This window comes from Artibeus jamaicensis, unplaced genomic scaffold, assembly GCF_021234435.1.
Source record: "Artibeus jamaicensis isolate MK-2021 breed Jamaican fruit bat unplaced genomic scaffold, CSHL_Jam_final contig_889, whole genome shotgun sequence".
Taxonomy (NCBI): Eukaryota; Metazoa; Chordata; class Mammalia; order Chiroptera; family Phyllostomidae; genus Artibeus; species Artibeus jamaicensis.
In genome coordinates, this window is record NW_026522005.1 from 611,065 (window position 1) to 631,525 (window position 20,461).

Genomic DNA, 20,461 nt, shown 5'->3' on the forward strand with positions numbered 1-20,461 from the left:
TATGATGCTCTCTGTTTCAGTAAAGCGTCTCCAGTCACCTATGTGCCTGTCACTTTGTCTGACATGAGAGTTTAAAAAACAAGAATCATAAGCTCAGGGAGACTATAACCTTCTAAAATATATGGATAATGAATAAGCAAGTTACACACAGACAGTATAATAAGTGCTGAAGAAAGTATAGGTGCTCTGAGACTACCTAAAGATGACCTGAGAGCGTGGAGTTAGGAGAGGAAGTGACATATAAAAAGAGATCTGAAGAGTCTTGAAATATGTTCATTGAAGATAAAACATGTTCCTATATCCAGTGTAGGTTAGCACAGCAAAAGGCGGACTCACAATGGTTTAGGCTGGGGTAGCCTCATGCAATGCAGAGCCATAGAATGGTTTTATGCACAAGAGGGTCATATAACTAAACCAAAGTCTTTAAAAGACCACTCTTGCACCGAGAAGAATGGAACAAAGAAAGGTTAAGACTATGGATGGAGAAAACAGAGAAATCTTTTACAGCAAGCAAAGGTAAGTCCCATAGAAATTACAGATTTTTAAATATTCCCAACCGAATTTATAGTCTAAAGCAAAACCTATCAATGTCTTCCATTATTCTCTATTGCGGTGAATAAAATTACATTTGTCTAGTCACTCAGAAATCTGGGAGTATTCTGCAGTGCCTACAATTCAGATTCGCTCTGGTCTAGTATCCCCAAATCTATAACTCCCTCTCCACCAATATTCATTGTCTTATTTCAGGCTCTCATTATTTCTGAGCTGGATGATGTCAATTATCTCTTAACTAAATACTCTGTATCACTCATAGTGTTGCCATTTATTTATACAATATTCTTCATAATAGCTTTCCTAAACTCAAATGCATCCATTACACTCCCATGCTAAAGCACCTTTCAAACAGTTTCCATGGTTTTAGCTTGGGATAGAAGCCTGCACATGAACCGGCCTCTGTCTAACCAGCCATCCTTGCATACAAATGAATCCCATGCCTGAGATACACCAGTCACTAGTTTGTTTTTCTCTATATGTTCCATGTTGCTTTTGATAATTGTGTGTTGTCTGCTTAGAGCATGGCCTTTTCCATTACACTAATTTGCTAGGCTTGACTTGATGCTTCTTCCCTTTGGGCTTCTCCGACTTCCTCTGATATAATTGTTTCCTTTTGCCCTCAGCTTGTTTTGGAATAGTTCTCTTTGGCACCTATGATCCTTTACTTCACTTATTTCTTACATGTCTATCTTGTTCCTCCAAATTCCAGGCAGCGTGCAGGCAAATGACTTGCCATGTCTTTTTAAAATGTTGTCTCCTAACCCAGTAAATACTCATTATCTGTTGGTTCACCAAATGAATTCATTTTAAAAACTGAAAAGGAACACTGATGGCCCATATTTACAGATCCTATGAGAAGGAATATACAAGTTTAAAGTCTAGTAAGGTCCCCTGGCTGGTGCGGCTCAGTGGAATCAGTGCCAGCCTGGGAACCAAAGGATTGCCAGTTCGATTTCCAGTCAGGGCACATGCCTGGGTTGCAGGCCAAGTCTCCAGTGGGGAGTGTGTGAGAAGCAACCACACATTGATGTTTCTCTCCCTCTCTTCCTCACTTCCTTCCCCTCTCTCTAAAAATAAATAAATAAAACCTTCAAGAAAATCTTTTAAGCTTTAGCATGAAATAGAAGTTTAATCACAATATCACAATATAAATGTGATGTAAAAATAGTATAAATTGATGTCTTTTGCACATAAATATCATATTCTCACATTACTCTAGATATGATAATAGAAGGTACCACTAAGGAGCACCTACTATATGCCATATTTTATTGTAAGAACTCTTCAGGTAGTGATTCATTTATTCCAAATAATAACCCTGTGAGTTAGGTATTATTATCACCTGCATTTACAGAGGAAGAAACTGAGGATAAATGATTTTGAGCACCTTTCTGAAGTGTATCCTGTTCTCAGTCAGTAGAGGTGGGATGCAAACCCATGCAGTTTGCTCAGAAGTCCACACTCTTCTCTAAATCATTCCGCCCTCCCTGTCCCCGTATCCCCTTTCAATGTCAGTCACTCGTCCATATCATGCACTTTTCAGTGTCAGGAATCTAACCTTTGAGTTTTACTGATGGAGCTCCTAAGACCCTGGTAATTTTAAATGTATATCACATATTAAATTGCTCAGGAAAAATAAAATAAATTGCTTGAAAATTGCTTGAGAAGTGGCTATGCATAATGGTAAATGTGCACTAAAATCGGGCAAAAATTTGGATTCTGCTTCTGACATGGCAGCTTCATGACCTTTCTTGAGTTTATTGGGAGGAGAAAGTACTAGCATATATGCCTAGCATATGGATTTGCCCAACAGATGTTAGATTTTCCCTTCTTTCAGTGTGTCTCCTGGTGACTTCCTCTCTAAAATGAGAATAGACCTGAACACTAAACAATATATTCAAATGACCGATACAGAACCTGTCACATAAAGATCACTGTGGCTCCCCTGTTATTCCTCAGTTAAGTCAGGCCCCCAAAGTGGGAATGAAGCTAAGAATCCAAACCAAGGATGCAAGAGCCCCATCTAGTGGTGGTTTAAGAAAAATCGAAAGACACCGTACTGTTCAAATGGCTGCCTAGAAAGACTTGGGCTGTTTTATTCATTTCCCCCTTGAAAAATAATTTAATTGCATCACAAAAAGAGAGAAAGAAAAGCTTTGAACCAGATTTCCTTCTATTTTTTTCACTGTTTCAAGAAAGCCTAAAATCTTTTTGAGAGTGGATATACACATTTCTGGTCTTATTAAACTCATCATTTTCTTTTCAGTTCACCTAGGCTGAACTATTCTGTTCCTAGATTTCAAAAAGGATACAATTCCACTCCTTAAAGGAGGCATTATTTGATAGCCTGATGCTACCAAACAGATTAATCAGTGTCATTACGACCATAACACCAGTCTTTGGTAAGAAATACCTATCAGTCATAATTTATTACATTTCAGAAGTGACTTCCAAGAAATCTAGTATGATCTACATGTAATCTCAAGTGAAATAAGGAATGAGGTAGATGTTCTCAATTTTTCTCAAAATAGAGAAAAGGTTGGCTCTAAAAATGGTTAAACTCAGTCTGCCAACGGTATCACCATGGGACCCCCACCCCAATGGAGCATTGACTCCATTATCCAAAAAAGTACAACCTCAGGCAACTGCCTTAGCATTTACAAGAATTGTTCTGAATTGCATGTCTGCCTTTCCCAAACATTCATTAATTGAAATGCTCAGTGTGATGGCATTTGGGAGTGGGGTTCCTGGGAAATGATTTGCTTGTGAGGATGAGGCCTTCACGGCTGGGTTCGGGGCCCTTCTGGGAAGAAGCCAGAGAGCTAGCTCACTGCCCTTCCTCCCCGGAAGGAGATGATGAGAAGTCAGCAGTTGGACACCCGAATGAGGGCTCTCCCCGGAGCCCCTCCAGGCTGGCTCCCTGGTCTCAGACTTCCAGCCTCCAGGACTCTGAAATAAACTTTTAAGGCCTATGAGACACCCAGTCTACAGTACTCTGTTCAAGAGGCATAAAATGTAACAGTAATATCCTGATTTCATGTGTTAAAAAATATATAATCAGTATGATGACAGTAAGACAGTAAAAGAACAGAAGACAACAGAAAACAGGCTGTGTAAGCTCCTCATTGTCTTCAAACCCATTTACATTTCAATCTTATAATTACATTGCCATAAAATTCAGGGTGACTATTCAAATGTTAACAGTGTGGGTGATTTCTTACAGCTCCCTGAGGTGATTTAACTGGGGAGATATTATGTTACTTTTGATGAATAATGCATTATTAAAGATATTTTTCACATAATATCACCCAAGTGGGAAATATTTCCTTGAAGGACTAGTACATATATAAAAATAAATAATAGCTTTTTATTCTTTTTTTGAAAGTTAAAAAACTAAGAATAAGCACACTTTCAAAATTGTATTGTAGTGAAACTAAACATTTTACGACCTAAACCTCTACAAATAGTAATGTAGAGTTGAAAAATCATTATTTTTGCTTTATTTCAAAATTTATTAAAGCAAAAATCAAAATTTACAAAACAGCAAAATAAAACAAAAATACTTTCCTCTTGAAACACCAGAAATGTCCTTCATATATTCTGTAAGGTTACCAAGATTTCATAGATGAGTTTCAAGACAAAGTATATTATACTCCAATGCTAGTGATCAAGTTCTTCAACTCAGATTAAACCAAGGCTTTTAACAACTGAGGCCCATCCTATTATAAGTAGCTATATTTTAAAGACCTGAATTTAATAAATTCATTTGACTTAAAAATGGAGATGATACTTGGGCAGAACTGAACTTGGAAAATCCACGTAGTGTATTAGTTGCCACCAGAACCTGAGAGCATCAACTTTTAGACAAGGAATAGAGAAAAGAATCTGAACAACTTCGTCAAGCAGCAGCTGGTGCTAACAGCTAACTAAAATTCAACTCTGAATGTTCGCCTCAGGTTCTGGCCTATGTGTGGTGAGCCTGACCCTCAAACAGAAATTATGCAACTGTGAAACAATCTCCCAGGATATTTCCGACTTCAGGCTCTCAAAGGGGAAAAGCAAAAGTAGTTGGATGGCATCACGTGCAGTGTAAGCAGTGACAGCACATGAGGTCACATTCTTTCTTATTGACCTGACAATGGAGTAGCCTCTTGACAGCTTTGGTTTTCAATGTTTTTGTCCAAAAAGGGGGGAATACTTACTGTACTAACTGGAGATACATTTTTAGAATTTCACCATGAGTAAATTGGAAGGACCTATGTGGTACTGATGCATAAAAAGTGTTCACCAAAGGCTATGTAAGTGTTTTCTTCACCACGATGACTATTTGGATTTCAGTGTAGGAAATAAGAGTGGACAAACTGCCCCTGTGACCTGAGTGGTCAATATTGTATTGAAGTGATAGCTGCACATCCTAGGAATATTTAAAAAATCACAGACAACATAAAATCTTTAATTCTCTTTCTGTACTTTTACTACTAATTCATTCCCATCAATGAGGCTTAACTGGGCTACCTACATTCGTGAAACAACCTTTAAACTTGCCTCTAGATGAACTCACAAGGCCTTCTAATTTCCCTTGCCAGGGCTTATTCATGTATTTTGCTTCAGCCACTTTCCTAATTGGCGATGGCTGACTAGGATGAGTCTCTGACAGCGGGGAGGAGGGCGGCTGGTGGGCTGGCAGCTTGCTGATTAGCATGTGCTGCCTTGTGCCAAAGTCAATTCTGGATGCCAGGTGTGCCGCCCGTTAGCACTCCGCAGCCCAGGCCTCCTGGAAGACAGGGATTTGGAAGCAGTTTTGCAGAGGCTGTTTCTCCCCTGCACAGGCTTTCTGTTCATTGGTTTCATCTCCTGCTACCACCCAGGCAACCTGCCCTGCTGCCCCTTCCTGCTACTTTCCAGTTAGGTCATCTATGTGTCCTAAGGCTGCCAATTCTCTCTTCAGCCTGGACAGGCTGAAAGTGCGCTCAGGTTACTTTCTGATTCTCTCTCTCTCTCTCTCTCTCTCTCTATCTCTCTCTCTCAGTCTCTTCATTCTTTCATCTTTGTTGAGGTATAATTCATAAAGTCATGATATATTTAACATGTGCAAAGGATTTAACGTATGCATCGTGAAAGGATTTCCACAGTAGAGCTCATTAACACACCCGTCTTCTCCTGTATAATAAACCTTTTTTCTTTTTTATGAAAACACTTGTTATATTTTCTTAGCATATTTCAATTATACAGTAGCATCAACTATAGCCACCATGTTAAAATTAGATCCTCAGAGAGCCTTATTCATCTTATAATTGGAAGTTTGCTACCTTTTCCCCAGCCTCTATTTCTCCCATCCCCACAGCTCCTGGAAATCACCATTTTACTGTTTTTATGAGTTTGACATTCTTTTTCACTGCTTTTGCTTTCTTTCCTGGTTCTTATGGAATGCTATTTTTATCTCTGCATGCCTTCATTCATAGGTTGCAACTCCCAATGTCCATAGGGACTGACTGGGTAGGGAAAACAAATAGGCAAGGTAGGCAACAGTGAGTGCAGAGTTTGTGGCAAACGAGAGAGTTCTCGCCCAAAGAAACTGCTTCTCATCAGTTCCAGTCCTGGGTGACCATGCAAGAATGGCTTCTAGTTTTACCAATTTTTAAGATTTTTTTCAATTATCCTTTTTAAAAATAATGGAAATGTTAGAATCTATACATTATGCACACAGGATTTTATATTTATTTAAAGGTAATAAAAGGTACATATAGATCACATATATAGCATAAAACCATCTATCTATCTTATCATTCTTTATGTCCTATGTAACTCTGGGAAATTCAACAGCTAATTCTGATGGAGTAACTGAAAGAAATAACTACTAATATGAGAAGTGGTTAAAATTTAGAAGTTAAAAGCTGAGGTTATAGGAATTTGAATTCAAGAAACACACACATACACCACTTGGATTCACAGGACGTTCTACAGTATCCTTGGCCCTCAGGAAATGCTCAAACTTGTTATTTGTTCTATATATAAAACAATAAAAGTATATCTTTAAGATTTAAGAAGCCCTATACACATATTGTTTTATGGACCCTCTTAAGATCCTCATGAGAGAGAAAGCATATATTTTACATCCATTTATAAGAGGGAAATCTAGAGTTTAGAGAATTTACACATCTGCTTGACCTAGAAGCAGAATCAGGGCCTGACGGAAGCTTTCTCCATCCCTGGTGCGATGTTCTTTCAAATATGTCACAAGCGATCAACAGTGTTTGTTGTTTAATTATAAGAGGAAAATAAGCTATATGCACTAAGTCAGATTTTGATGATCTCTTTATTAAACTACAATATTTGATTATTAAGGAGTTTTCTACCTAATAGATAACTGGTTACTGGAAACTTGTAATGGAATGCCTTCTTTTCTACTAATTTTATGATCACCCGCTGTATGTAGTTGAATTTTGTATAACAGGTATATAGAGCCCATTTTCTGTGTAGCCATCTAGAATGCAATGAAGAAGCATGTTTTTCCCTCCATAACTTCACTGTAAATGAGATATTTCTAATGTTAAGTAACTTTCTAGTTATGTTGGTGAGGACAATGAAATGCCCCCTAGGCTGTACAACATGTTGAGCGCTACAGGGAAGTAGACAATGAGGAGGAAATCAAGACAAAAGGAAGGTAAAAATGAGGGAAGTACAGGAGAAGACTAAAGACAATACTGATAAATGTAAGAAGAAAGCAGATATGATGATTCAAAATGATATTCTGATAATTAGATATTTAATAGCTGGCTTATAAATATATACTGTATGTGTAATAAGTAATTTTAATTTTACTCAAAGAGAGACTGGCCACTGACCTCAGCTTCTGGGAATAATCTCTAGGCTTTGGAATGTGACCTGATGGGTGCGCTCTGTAGGCCTGGGAGCTTTGGGCCCACCAGAGAGTAACAACTGGATTTAGTGTGGAGTTTTAGCTGGTGACATATCAACCTGAACACCTGAGGAGATGAGATCCCCTATTAGACCAGTCAACAGTGCCACTGTGACACAGCCCAAGACAGACTATGGACACCAAGGTGCAGATGAACTTCCCTGGTTGGCATGCTCTGTACATGTTGTCATATATCGATGCCAGGAAAGTGACGCTGCCCTCACTCCATGGTGAGAAGACAAAGGAAGCTCTACATTTGCAACTTTGCCTGAAGTTTACTTTGTGTGCTTCTTCCTTCAGCTGATTTTAATCTGCCTCTTTTCTCTGTAATAAACCATAACTATGCATGTAACATCTTTCACTGTGTACTGTGAGTCCTTCTAGTGAATGATCAACACCGGGGATGCTTCTAGGAACTCTGTGAACTTACAGTTAGTGTCAAAACCACGGCAGCCCTCTGCATTGTGTTCCTTCTAAATTTCACAGTGGGCTAACCTTTGCAATGGAAATTTTTGTTTATTTTTTGGCTAATATCTATTCAACTCTCTTTGGGAAATAACACTGATAACCTCTACATACCCCTATGTTCAAGCCAAGGTCTGGAAACAACCCAAATGCCCATGAGTAAATGAGTGGGTAAAAGAGCTGTGGTGCATTTACACAATGGAATTCTACAGAGCTGTAAAGAGGAAGGAACTTTTACCCTTTGTGACAACATGGGTGGACCTAGACATTATTATGCTAAGTGAAATAAGCCAGTCAGAGAGGGACATCACTCATACATGAAATCTAATGAACAAAATAAACGGACAAACAAAATAAAATCAGAGGTGTGGGCACATGGAACAGACGGACAGATCTCAGAGGGGAGGGAGGTGGGAGGACTGGAGGAAATGAGCTGAAGAACATAAATACCTGTGTGCATAGCCCATGGACACCAACCACAATGTGGGGAGGGCCTGAAGAATAGGGGGAACTAAGAAGAAAGATGAACATTTCTAACATATTCTTTTCAGCATTTTAATTATTTCAATATTTATATAAGACAGGCATCTAAGGCCGTTTCATATGCCATGAAATTTGTATGCAATATAAAGTAGTTGAACCCTTTGTACTCAATTAGCAAACCTACTCCCTAACAGATGCTGGTTATTTAACTTTAGCTTTTAATAGAAAAACTCACTGTTCCATACTAAATGTAATATTAACACAAAAATATCAGGACATATTTGTTACATATAAATTTATTCACATATAGGTTGAGGCAAAATTAGGTTTACAGTTGTGAGTATGCAAATCACAGTTTCTTCTTATATTAATATTTATTAATTTTTGCATTATTTTTCTAATATGAACAACAGTAAACCTACTTTTGCCCCACCCTGTGTTCATATGTCTGTATATGAGCTGATAGTCACATATTAATATATTGCTTATCTGGATCACTTATCATAAATTTGAAAGAGAGTTTGGCTTCAAATACAACTAGTAAATTCCTTATGACTATTATTTATATAAAGTTCTGAAGGATGTCAAGTGACTGAAAGAACCAGAAGCTGCAATTTCACAAAACACCACGTTTTGCTGTGTATGGTGCATGCCCATGTTTTTGGCCCAAACTTTTAGGAAAAATATCTTTCACTTGAATTTTTCAATTCAATTTCTTGATTTATTCATGTTTAGAAGCAAAACCAATGACCGTATTCCAGGGTATTAGTTTGCATGCAGCTGTCATTACTGCTTTCTAAAGTATACTTTTAAAGCAAAAGCATAAATAAAAATGTAAAACATTTATACATATATGGAATTAGTACTACCCATATATATAATGTGCATCCTTACTTTCCTCTCAAAAGCGCTGGCAAAAAAGTGCACATTATACACTTTTTTTGTATAATCTATATGCTTGTACAAACGCAAAATGAGGTCTGTACGTTGTGGATACACTGTTCATTCACAGGAGCCTGAAAAACACAAAACCTGAAGTATAAAGTTTAAAGTTTCCCAAGTGCTTTTTTATACTATTGGCGACAGAGAGCAGCTCCTTCATAATGAAGGAAGTTGCATTTGGTTTTTGTTCAAGGGTATATCTCAAGCATCTAGAACAGTACTGATAAAAATAGCCGTTCAAAATCAGTATATTTGTTGATGCTGAATGCATTGGGCGTGAGCACTCAGAGCAAGTCAAAGTCGACTTTTATCACTGCAAGATACATGGAGAGCCCACTGAAGACATTTTTAAAATATATCAAGCGGATCTACAGCCATAAAATAAATGCAATGTACAAAATAATAATAGATGGCCAGAGGGAAAGGGGGCAGGGTTGGGTAGAGAAGGGGGAGAAATGTGGACATCTGCAGTAATGTCAACAATAAAAGTAAAGTTAAAAAAAGAAATACATAAAACCAAATATAATGGAGCAACGTCTCTGATATCAAGCAGCACACATTTTAATTTCAACTCCTCTGCTTACTGCCTTGTTTGCTCTGTTTTCTTATTCTATTCACAGCATGAAGCCAGACCGCAAAGGGCGAGGAATTTGACATCTGTCTCCCAGGGCATATTAATTTCTTAACTGTAATAGTTTTTCCTTGGGTGGGTTACTCATCACAGAAAGCCTTGGAGGCAGGAGAAGGGCAGGTGATTTAATGATCTCTCATGAGCTTGTAAACATGACTGTGAATTCAGAGAGCAAAATGTGAGATAGTAGAAATGTTGCTTAGGTACCTGCTGTCTATCAGTCAGGTTATGATATTCAAACTCAAAAGGAGGCAGAGAACAGTGAAGAATAGAATAAGGGGGCTGACTAAGGTGGCTGTGCAGCTTTGAAGTCCCATTTCAAGTACAATATATAGTCTGAGTTTATCTTTTACTTGCATACACATACACACGATTACATGGAATTGTGTTTATTACAAGCTTTTCACAGAATAACTTGCAGAGAAAATACCAAGGATGGTTTTCTTTACCACCTAACAGTCTGAATTTAAATGAAAATGATGACTTTTTGATCCTTAAACTTGAATTGTAAATAGTTCATATAAAAATTTACACATTCAAATATAGTCTAGATTTTTAATTTTATATTCATTGTCAATCTTTAAAACTTTTGTACATTAGTTGTAGTTAAATCTAGCAGCTTTGACACTAACACATTCTGTGGACTCAAATTTAAATATTTATTCATCTATTTGTCTCTCCTATAGGCAGGCAGCATCCTCCGCTTGTTTAACATATGCATCTATGTGATATATACCACAAAATCTTTATCTCCATGCAAAATTTTATTCTTCTCACAACCTGTATCAAACATTATTTTATTTTGTCTGACTTATCCTATATTTACATATAAAGTTAGATCTTTCTGGAATATCAATTCTGCCCTATTCTTCCCTGTTTTTAATTATTGTGTTATTTTTTTCCTTAGGGATTTTTCTCTGTAGTATTTGTGCTCTGAAAATCATGTAACCTTATTTTTCAAGTCATCTGAAAACAAACTTGTTACTATTTTTGGTCACATCAAACTTTTTGTCTTTGATTCAATAATGTGCAAATTTTGAAATAGGTATCTGAGAACTTCCATCTGAGTCTAAATCCTGGGCCATCTTGTTGTACACATTCAATGCTGTTTTTTCAACTCGTGGCCTTTCCAGATGATTTTACTAAGGTGAAGTTAATATAATGCACAACTCACCATTATAAAGTGTGCAGTTCAGTGGCATTTATGCATTCACAATGTTCAGCAATCTCCACCTCTCTCTAGTTTCAAAACTTTTTCAGTACTTTAGAAGAATATCCTGCTCTTACTAAGTAATCATTTCCTGTTTCTCTCTGCCTCTGTTTACTAAACTAATTTCTGTATCTATAGACTTGCCTATTCTGCATAATTCATATGAAAGGAATCATACAATACATAACTGTTTGAGTCAGGTTTATTTTATTCAGCAAGTTTTTGAGGTTCATTATGTTATAGTATGAATAAGTATTAATCTTCTTATGGATGAATAATATTCCATTGTGAGTATATAATACATTTTGGTTATCCATTCATCTGCTGATGAAAATATGGGTTCCTTTCACTTTTTGGCTATTAGGAACAGTGCCACTATAAACATCAGTGTACAAGTTCTCATGTGAACATATGTTTTCAGAAATTTTGAGTAGGTACCTAGAAGTGGAAAGGATGGGTATGATAATTCTATGTGACCTTGTTTTAGGTACTGCTGAACTGCTGTCCAGAGATGCTGCATCATTTTACATTTCCACAAGCAACATATAAGAGTTTTTATTTTTCCTTTTCCTTGCCAACACCTATTTCATATTTTTATTATTATGGTAGGCAGCCTAGTGTGAGGAAAATACATTTTATTATTATTTTAGTTTGCATTTCCTGAATGTCCAATGATGTTGAACACTATGCCATGTGCTGGTTTGCCATATGTATACTTTCTGTAGTTAAAAGTCTTCTTAAGTTCTTTGTCCATATTTTAAATCTAATGTTCAGTCTTTTTTTTAGTTGTAAGAGCTCTTTATTTATTTAGGATTTTACATCCTTATCAGATATATAATTTTCAAAATACTTTCAATATTTCTCTCTTATATAAGTTGTCTGTCACATTCTTGACAACATTCTTTGAGGTGAGAATTTATTTATTTTAATAAAATTCAATGTACCTATTGTTTTCTTTACTGCTCATGCTGTTAGTGTCAAACCTAAGACACCATTATTAGATCCAAGGTCTTGAATATTCATACTATATCTTCTTCTAATAGTTTTATAGTTTTAGATATTATATTAAAGTTTTGTATCCATGTGAGTTCATTGTTGCATCTGGAATGATGTCAGGTTCCAACCTCATCGTTCGGCAGGTGGTGGCCATCCAGCAGTCCCAGCAAGATTTCACGAAGAGACCTCCATCTCTCCACAGAATGGTGTTTGGACCCTTGCTGGAAATCAGTTTGCCAGAGATGTATGGTTTTGCTACTGGACACTCGTTTTCATGTTGGTCTACGTGCCCGTGCCTACGCCACTACCACACTGATAAGGTAGCCTGGTGCTGAGTGTGGAAACTGAGAGGTCCACCAGCTTTGTTTCCTTTCTCAATATTGTTTTGTTTATTTGGAACCCCCTTGAAATTTGGTGTAAATTAGAGGGTCAGTTTTGCCTTTTCTTTAACAGAAAGGTCATTTTGACTTTTGATAGATACTGAATTGAATCTATAGAATGCTTTAAAGACAATTCTCTTCTTAACAGTATTGTCTACAAATCCGTGACCACAGATGCCATTTTTTAATTAGGTCTTCCATAAGAACAATTATATTTTTATACTTTTTAAGTGAACAATTTATTCAGCTACTCAGTTCAATTTATTCCTAGATATTTAATTATTTTGGATATTACTGTAAATGAAATTATTTCCTTAATGTCCTTTACAATTATTCATTGCTGATATTGAGACTCGACTCAAACTGCTTTTTATTTTTTAAATTGATAATAAGAATAGCTAACAGGTAGGTAACACATATTAAATAGCAGGGTTGTTCTGAGAGCTTTACACATACATGTTGATGGCCTCAAAACATAGCAGCTTGCAGGATTATAGGCCATAGGAAAAAGGTCAATTGTACTGACACAGCTTTCAAGGTCTTTCTCCTCTAGGCTTTAAACTATACTTTTATCTGTATGTGCCTCTACTGACACGGAAATAACTCACTGTCACCAAACACACTATGTTCTTTCATCCCTTGATGTCATTTCATTACACAGTCTGTCATTCCTGGCTAGAATTCTTGCCCCAGCTCATCTTTCTGAGAATCTCCTACTCACCCTTCAAGATTTAGCTCACACATTAGCTCAGCTACTTAATCAGTAGTAGCTAGAGCTGATCCTAGAGAGATCTTGGTGCTGTTCCCTGTAACAATTTGATTCTGCCTCTTTTATGATGCCTTCACCTTCTGCTTATTTTGTTATCCTCCACTCTAGGATTTGGTGCATTGTCTGGTATAGTAGATGCTCGATAAAACTTTCCTAAATGACTGAGTGGTCCAAATACACAAAAGTCATCTATCTTGTCATAAAATGTGTTCAGCCTAGTTCATACATACAAATAACAGTAACCCAATTTCCACACCTGGGATAAATCAGGAAATGTAAATGTGTAAATAAACACACTAATGGTAGTACATGAGGGGGTCTCTTCGTCTCTCTTTTTTTCCCTTCCCTTTCACTCTCTAATCTTAAGATCATCTCTGTTTATCAAAAACAAAAGAAAACAGAATAAATATAGAAAGTCTAGAAATGTGGTAGTTTTACCCTAAATTAAAATTTCTAACAATATTCTCCTTACACTAGCATGGAGACAAATGTTGAGAAGCAAATGACTCCACAGGAAGTAGACTGAGTATATTTCCAGATGATTTGAGTACTGTTTATATTCCTTATTAACACTGTGGCACTGACCCTACAATTGACCTCTCCGCGCCTCAGTTTCTTCACCTATAAGATGAAGCCAATACTTCCTGCTGGACACACCACAAATTATTGTGTGAGCATCAAGAAAGAGCATGCTTTTGAAAGTGTGCTGTGAAACGTGATGGGCTTTCCAACGAAGTGTGTGGTTGTGCACTCACCAAACACGGTTCTTGCAGGCACGGATTCTCTGTTAAGCCAGAATGACACTTGGGAGAGAATGACAGTCATGATGCAAGGCAGGTATGTCTGAATCACAAAATACCCGATTTTTCTTTTCAAGTGGAAATGAGCTGTCATTACAGTATATTCACCTAGAAGAAAAATTTAAGAAGCTTAAGAAACTGTAACAGTCAATAGTTTGCACATTTTGGAAATGGAAGGGATTAGAGGGCAAGAGCAGTCTCTGGTGTGAAAAAAGAGTGTATCATGTATATGACATTAAAATATATCTTTTAAATCCCCCTTAACATAGCAAGAGTATTTAAAATAGGATTTAATATTACCAAGAAACTCGCATTGCATGTCTATTATATGGAATTTGTTTTCTCTCTAGGTCATACTTATTGACCAAAGAGCACAGGATTAATGAATCCTCTCTGGCCATAGACTGTTTCACCTAGTGAGGTCCCTCATCCACACTGGTGCCAACCTCCAGTTCAGTTCTCTCTGGCCCTTTAAGGTTTTGATTTCTAGTCACATCACCAAGACTGGTCTTCTGGTCCAGATTTCCCAGTTGACCCTGCCACCAGTTCTGAATTTCTCAGTGCTGCGTGTAAGCTTTTATTCACTGCAGTCAGTTCTATCCCATCCCCAGAGCCACCTTCCTTCCTGCTCTCTGGCTTTACATCAGCAGGATGCAAATACATTAGTTCACACAACTGCTCTTTCTTAGAGGAGGTGGGCCCTTAGAACAGACATCGGCTTCCCCACGCAGGCCAGTAGTAAATCTACAAACCAAGAGTTGAATAATCATAAGCTATCTAGATTAAAGGGAGAGGAATCAGAACACTAGGGAAACTAATACTATTTGAAAGTAAAGTTGACTTGTCAGAAGACACACACTTCAATGTGAAGTATATGTTAGACTATTATTCCTCAAACTTCAATGCACACCTAAGGAATCTCCTTGGAATCCTGTTGAAATACAGATCCTAAATTAGCAAAGGGTCAGGCCTGAGATTCTGAATTTCTAAAAAGCCCCCAAGATTTTAAGCAAACTGATACATTTCCAATGACTTTAACCCATTAATTTTTCTTAGGAACTAACTTCTTCAGACTCATTTTACTAACCTGTACTGGATTTAATTGTTTCCTTCCCAATTGACTGGCCCAACAGATCATACTGATTTAACCTGGAGCCATCGGGAGCAACTTGTACTGAATCAGATGCATTGTAAGTCCAAATATAAGTGACCTCTGAGGTTGTATATGCATCTGTAGGATAGTAGAAAAATATTTTTATCACTTTAGTAAGAACCATCAGTAAAATGTAACAGCGAAACTTGCATGTTTCATAGAATAATCGTTGACTAAAAAATCATTGTTGATGTGTACAGAGCATATCTTAGGATAAAAAGTGTGTAAAGCAGAGAAAGGAAGACAATCAAGACCATGAGTCCATTTTCTTCCCAACCACTTTGGGGGTGAAGAACAAATATCCCTCTATAGCCTGCAAAAATCAGTGGGCTTTGAGGTGGTGAAAACATCTCCCATAGCCCAAGGTGGTAGATGAAGCCACTGTGGTAAACAGGTTATGAATGCCCATACCTCAGGTATAATAATCACAATCCAAAATAATATCACTTTCTGGGCATAAATCCATTTAGTTAAGAATTAACTCAAGAATTGTAGCTATCATATATAATACACTGTATTTCATTAGAAAAACAAGGATTGATTATTGCAGAACAAGTAAAATAAATGAGAATGTTATACTTTCCTCAAGTTGTAAATACTTATTAAAACATTCTAATTTTAAAGTAAATTAATGCAGGTAGATCTCACTGGACTCTACTATCATTGCATATCAGGTAAGTTATCGATTTGTAGAAAAAGATGGAAGACATACAGACCAGGTATAACTTCCTGTTTTATTTGACCAAGGAAGCAGAACTTAGTGGGAGCAAGGTGACTCGAGGACCGAGGACCGGAGGGCTGGCGGCACATCTCGTCTTAGCCGTCCGCTGGCCCTGGCATTTCCTTTGTACCTGTAGGTCCTGATGGGTGAGCAGCTGACCTTTTCATGCAGGCAGCCACCCCACAGCTGAATAAACAAACACCTCTTGCTACTCTACTGACCTTGTGAAGAAATTCTATGCACTTTTGCTCATGGGAATGTTTTGAAATGTTAGTTACTCCTGGTCCTTGAGCAAAACTCAGCACCATGGCCACATTCTCAATAAAGGGAGAGAATGGGCCAGCTGTGTCTGGCTGTATCTCTGTCTCGAGCATCCAGGACCCTGGGAAGCTTATTTTGCTAGGATGTATAAATTTTCTAGTTTCAACTATGGTGATGCAGTAGCCCCGGTACTTACCTTGATCCAAAGTCTATGATTGTAACTCAGTTCCCACTTAAAGTTCGGTAACAATAAAATGAATGTGTAAGTTTGTGTCTTACTACATGGTCTTTTCATGGTACCTACTAAGTGTTAATATCCATAAAATGCTGATTTCATTGTGCATGTATCCATCTACATTCACAAGTAAATTATATTAAATAAAACAATTTTTGAAATAGGATTCTAAAAATATGTATATATTTGTGTATGCATATATATATATACACATATTTAATAGTAGAGATATATTGATATAGTTTCCAGATGGATAAATTCTAGTTACTCTGTCTAAATTTTATATTAAGTTTAACTAGTAAGTCACTAATGAGGGCTAAAATGATAGTAACATCAGTAATGTGCATAACTACAAATTCACTGGCAAATTTTCAAGTGGCTTGTCTTATTCTCCCATGGATACAAATCATGGCCCTATTTTCAATAAAATTCAAATGGCATAGAATTTAATAATTCAAAGACACTCCACATGTACTACTTTATATTAGGTCTCACAGTACTCAAATAGTTGTGAATACTAATAAACTATATAGTTTTTTAAGGTAATTGCAAACATCAATTTTGAGTCTGAGGATACTTTTTAATGTAAATAAGAGAAAAAAAAGCCCTGCAAATGTGATGCCGTATTAAGAAAGGAGTGAGACACAGGGGGGCGGGGACTCTGGTTCATGTCTGTCGTTCCAGCACTTGGTACCATGCCCGACACGCACAAAACGTTTTCAATTCATTCTTGCTAGGTTAATGAATAAACCCATAATATTTTATTATCTTAATTTCCATCATAGAAGATAAAATCTGTACAGAAACAAAATAATATGTTAAAGAAAATTGACCGATCTCTCCCACGTCTTTTATACAAAAGCAAGTAAGTCATTTCATTGGTTGTATAGGAATATGTTTTTTTGATTTTTATTTTTTAAAGATTTTATTTATTTATTTTTAGACAGAGGGGAAGGGAAGGAGAAGGGAGGGAGAGAAACATCAGTGTGTGGTTGCCTCTCTTGCATCCCCTCACCAGGGACCTGGCCCACAACCCAGGCATGTGTCTTGACAGGGAATTGAACCAGAGACCCTTTGGTTCTCAGACTGGCATTCAGTCCACTGAACCACACCAGCCAGGGCAGGGTATGTATTTTTAGATTTGGAACCTGGAGAGAAAAGATGTAGTGAAGTTATGCAATGAGGATGAGAGGCACTCCCTGGTACACTAACACACCCTTAAAGGGGGCCAGAGCAATGTTTCTCAGTAAACTATGAAAAAGAGGTAAAGACCATTTGTATTGCCAATTTCATCTTGAATTCTCACTCTAAATTATGTTTTTATTAAATCGTTTTATTTAATTGCATTAAATAACCCATTTTTAGTACTATTGAGTATTAAACATCAAATGCATATGGACTGATTCTTAATAGTTGGTAACAAAAAACATCCAAAATATTCTTTAATCATTCATTTTTATCCAAAATGACAACTTTTTATTTGTTTGGGGCTAATGCACAGAATACATCTGGAAGCCCATTCAGCAAGTTTTCAGTCAAGTTCAACAGCAAATATATATATATAAATGTGAGGCAATAAAATTAAAACAAAAAATGAATTCAAAATCATAAACCTATAGAAAAGATGTTTCTTTCATTCAGGACAATGATAATGTTCCAGAAATTCTATCATTTAGGGGAAACTAAAGGGGCTTTTAAGTAAGACAGTAAAAAATGGGCAGAAAAAGTCATGACTGCTTCTGACAAAACTTGTTGCGCCAGTATCTCAAGGTTGGAGTGAGCTTGTTGGTCCGTTACTACATTCTGGTGTTCATGCTTTTAACACTTATGCATCAAGCATCTATTGTTGGCAAAGACTACAAAAGTGTCAGAAAATAAACATAAAGAAAAATATATAAAACACAATTAAACAGAGAATGTCTAACAACAGATTTTATGTTTTACCCATATCATTTCTAGGTGCAGACAACCATATTCTCAAGCAAGTAATATTCTACTACTCTGTAGATGAACTATAAAGATTTTTTATTTTCATTTAAAATAACTTCAGATGTATTTATTTCATATCCAGAATGGTAACACAACATCTGGTGTTTTAATAGCTCTAACTTGTCCACTGAAAAATATGTTTCCTTCTTACACCATTACTGCATCATGAATATATCCTTTCTTTGGAGTCAAGGTTTTTTTTTCCCCTTTTCTCTCTAATGCCACTTATGCAATGCAAATGTGTTTTTCCCTGCGACATCTGCTGAGTTTTTTCAACATCATATTTACGTTGTGTAACATGATTGACTATCTTAAATAATTTTGGGAGAAATGCCAGTATTGAAGTGGTGGTTTCCATGACAATAAAGGAAGGCTTTGTAGTTAAACAAAGAAGAGATTCTCAAAGAAAATTGAGAGCTGACACCTTTTGTAAGAAAGAACAGAAAAAAACAAATCTGAACTTCTCATTCTACAAAACTATGGTCATCAAAATAATTAGAGGCTTTTGCATTCATATTAACCATCATTCTTTCCTTCCCATTCACTTGCTACAGTCTGTGGGGAGAAGGCACATTACTCAGTCAGAAATATTTTTAATCAGGTTTGAGAACTGCATCTCTGTTCAAGAAAAAGAAATGTCAAAAGCTGCCCCAAATGGACAAGGATGGAGGTGCTGGAAAAAGCAGTGTTTCTTAAAAGGTCAGGCGATGGGACGCGTTCACACAAGAGAGAAGCTGTCTAGTATCGTCTATGAATTTATCCTGAACCTGCTCTGCATGCCTTGTGGGCCTAGGGAGATGACTTGACCTTCCCTCTTTCCAATTACCCTGGGAGAGTAAATGCTTCTGCTTGACATACAAGATATAACCTCAGTGACCTAAATATGGCCAAATGCACAGAGCCATTTCTGCAATATTCTATGTACACAGAAGATGTCTGCATGTAGCAATCTAGCCACATATCTCTTTCAAATTTATTTTGGGAAATTTAAAAAAACACCTTCTATTAGTTAGAAAGCTGAAAAATAATTGCGCAGATCCAGCATCTGTGCCTGCCATTTGCAACAGGCTGTTAGCTACTTTAATAAACAATGGAATCTATCCTTTACAATTCATACTTAGTTGACAAAAATAAAACACTTATGTTGCATGTTTTAATGTACTAGCACTTGGCAAACTCGAGAAATGGCACAGTCCTGATTATCAAAGAGCTCCTGGTCTAATTTACATATTTACAAAAACACATGATGTTTTTAATTATCAATCATGCAAGTTATAATATAAATACCTGGATTAAAATATAATGATATTTGAGAGTACAGTAGGGTTAGCCAATTTGTTTTGTGATAGAAATTTACTTTTGTATCTTACTGTTCAAGAATTGAGCATTCAACAATATAAAAAATATAAAATTAAGCAGTAAAGCTGACTATCCTTGATATTGTTGACCCAAAACATGTAACTTCATCCCCATACTTACAGCTGCCAAATTTCAGAGGACATGAGTGAGCATCCATTGGAAAATCCTCCAAATGCATTGGACATTCAGCTTGAACTGTAAGCCTAAAAGTCAAAATTCCACTCTTTGTTTAAGTAAATTGGCAAGTGAAGACAAATCACTCCTTACTGTTGTCAACAGAATTAATGATGATGGAGAGCTTTATAGCATCTTATTAGGTTAATTAACATGTGAACATATTTTTTCTTTCACATTTAGATCATACTTTAGAAGACATTAACATATGCAAAATCAGAGTATAAGTAAAAATAATATTTATTTACAAATACGGTATATTTAACCATACTTTACTCTGTGGCTTGTTAAAAAGTAAAGAAGTTTTATATGCATTTTTGAAAAACTACTTTCCCATTAACTTCACTATTCTTATTTAAAATGTTAGAGAAAAACATGATCAACAGTTTTGTTTCTAAATATAAATAAATAAATATTTG

At 36.5% G+C, this 20,461-nt stretch overlaps 1 protein-coding gene across 3 annotated transcripts in view; it reads right to left on the bottom strand.

Annotated features, from left to right (window-relative positions):
• The window catches only part of GABRA2 (gamma-aminobutyric acid type A receptor subunit alpha2), a 102,526-nt gene that overhangs the window by 19,302 nt on the left and 62,763 nt on the right, over positions 1–20,461 (bottom strand). For all 3 annotated transcript variants that reach the window (XM_037151867.2, XM_037151865.2, XM_037151868.2), the window contains exons 6-8: positions 19,989–20,071; positions 15,238–15,381; positions 14,106–14,258 (exon numbers count right to left, since the gene is read on the bottom strand). In XM_037151867.2, coding sequence (XP_037007762.1) covers positions 14,106–14,258; positions 15,238–15,381; positions 19,989–20,071 — 380 coding nt within the window. The remainder of the gene's footprint in view (positions 1–14,105; positions 14,259–15,237; positions 15,382–19,988; positions 20,072–20,461) is intronic.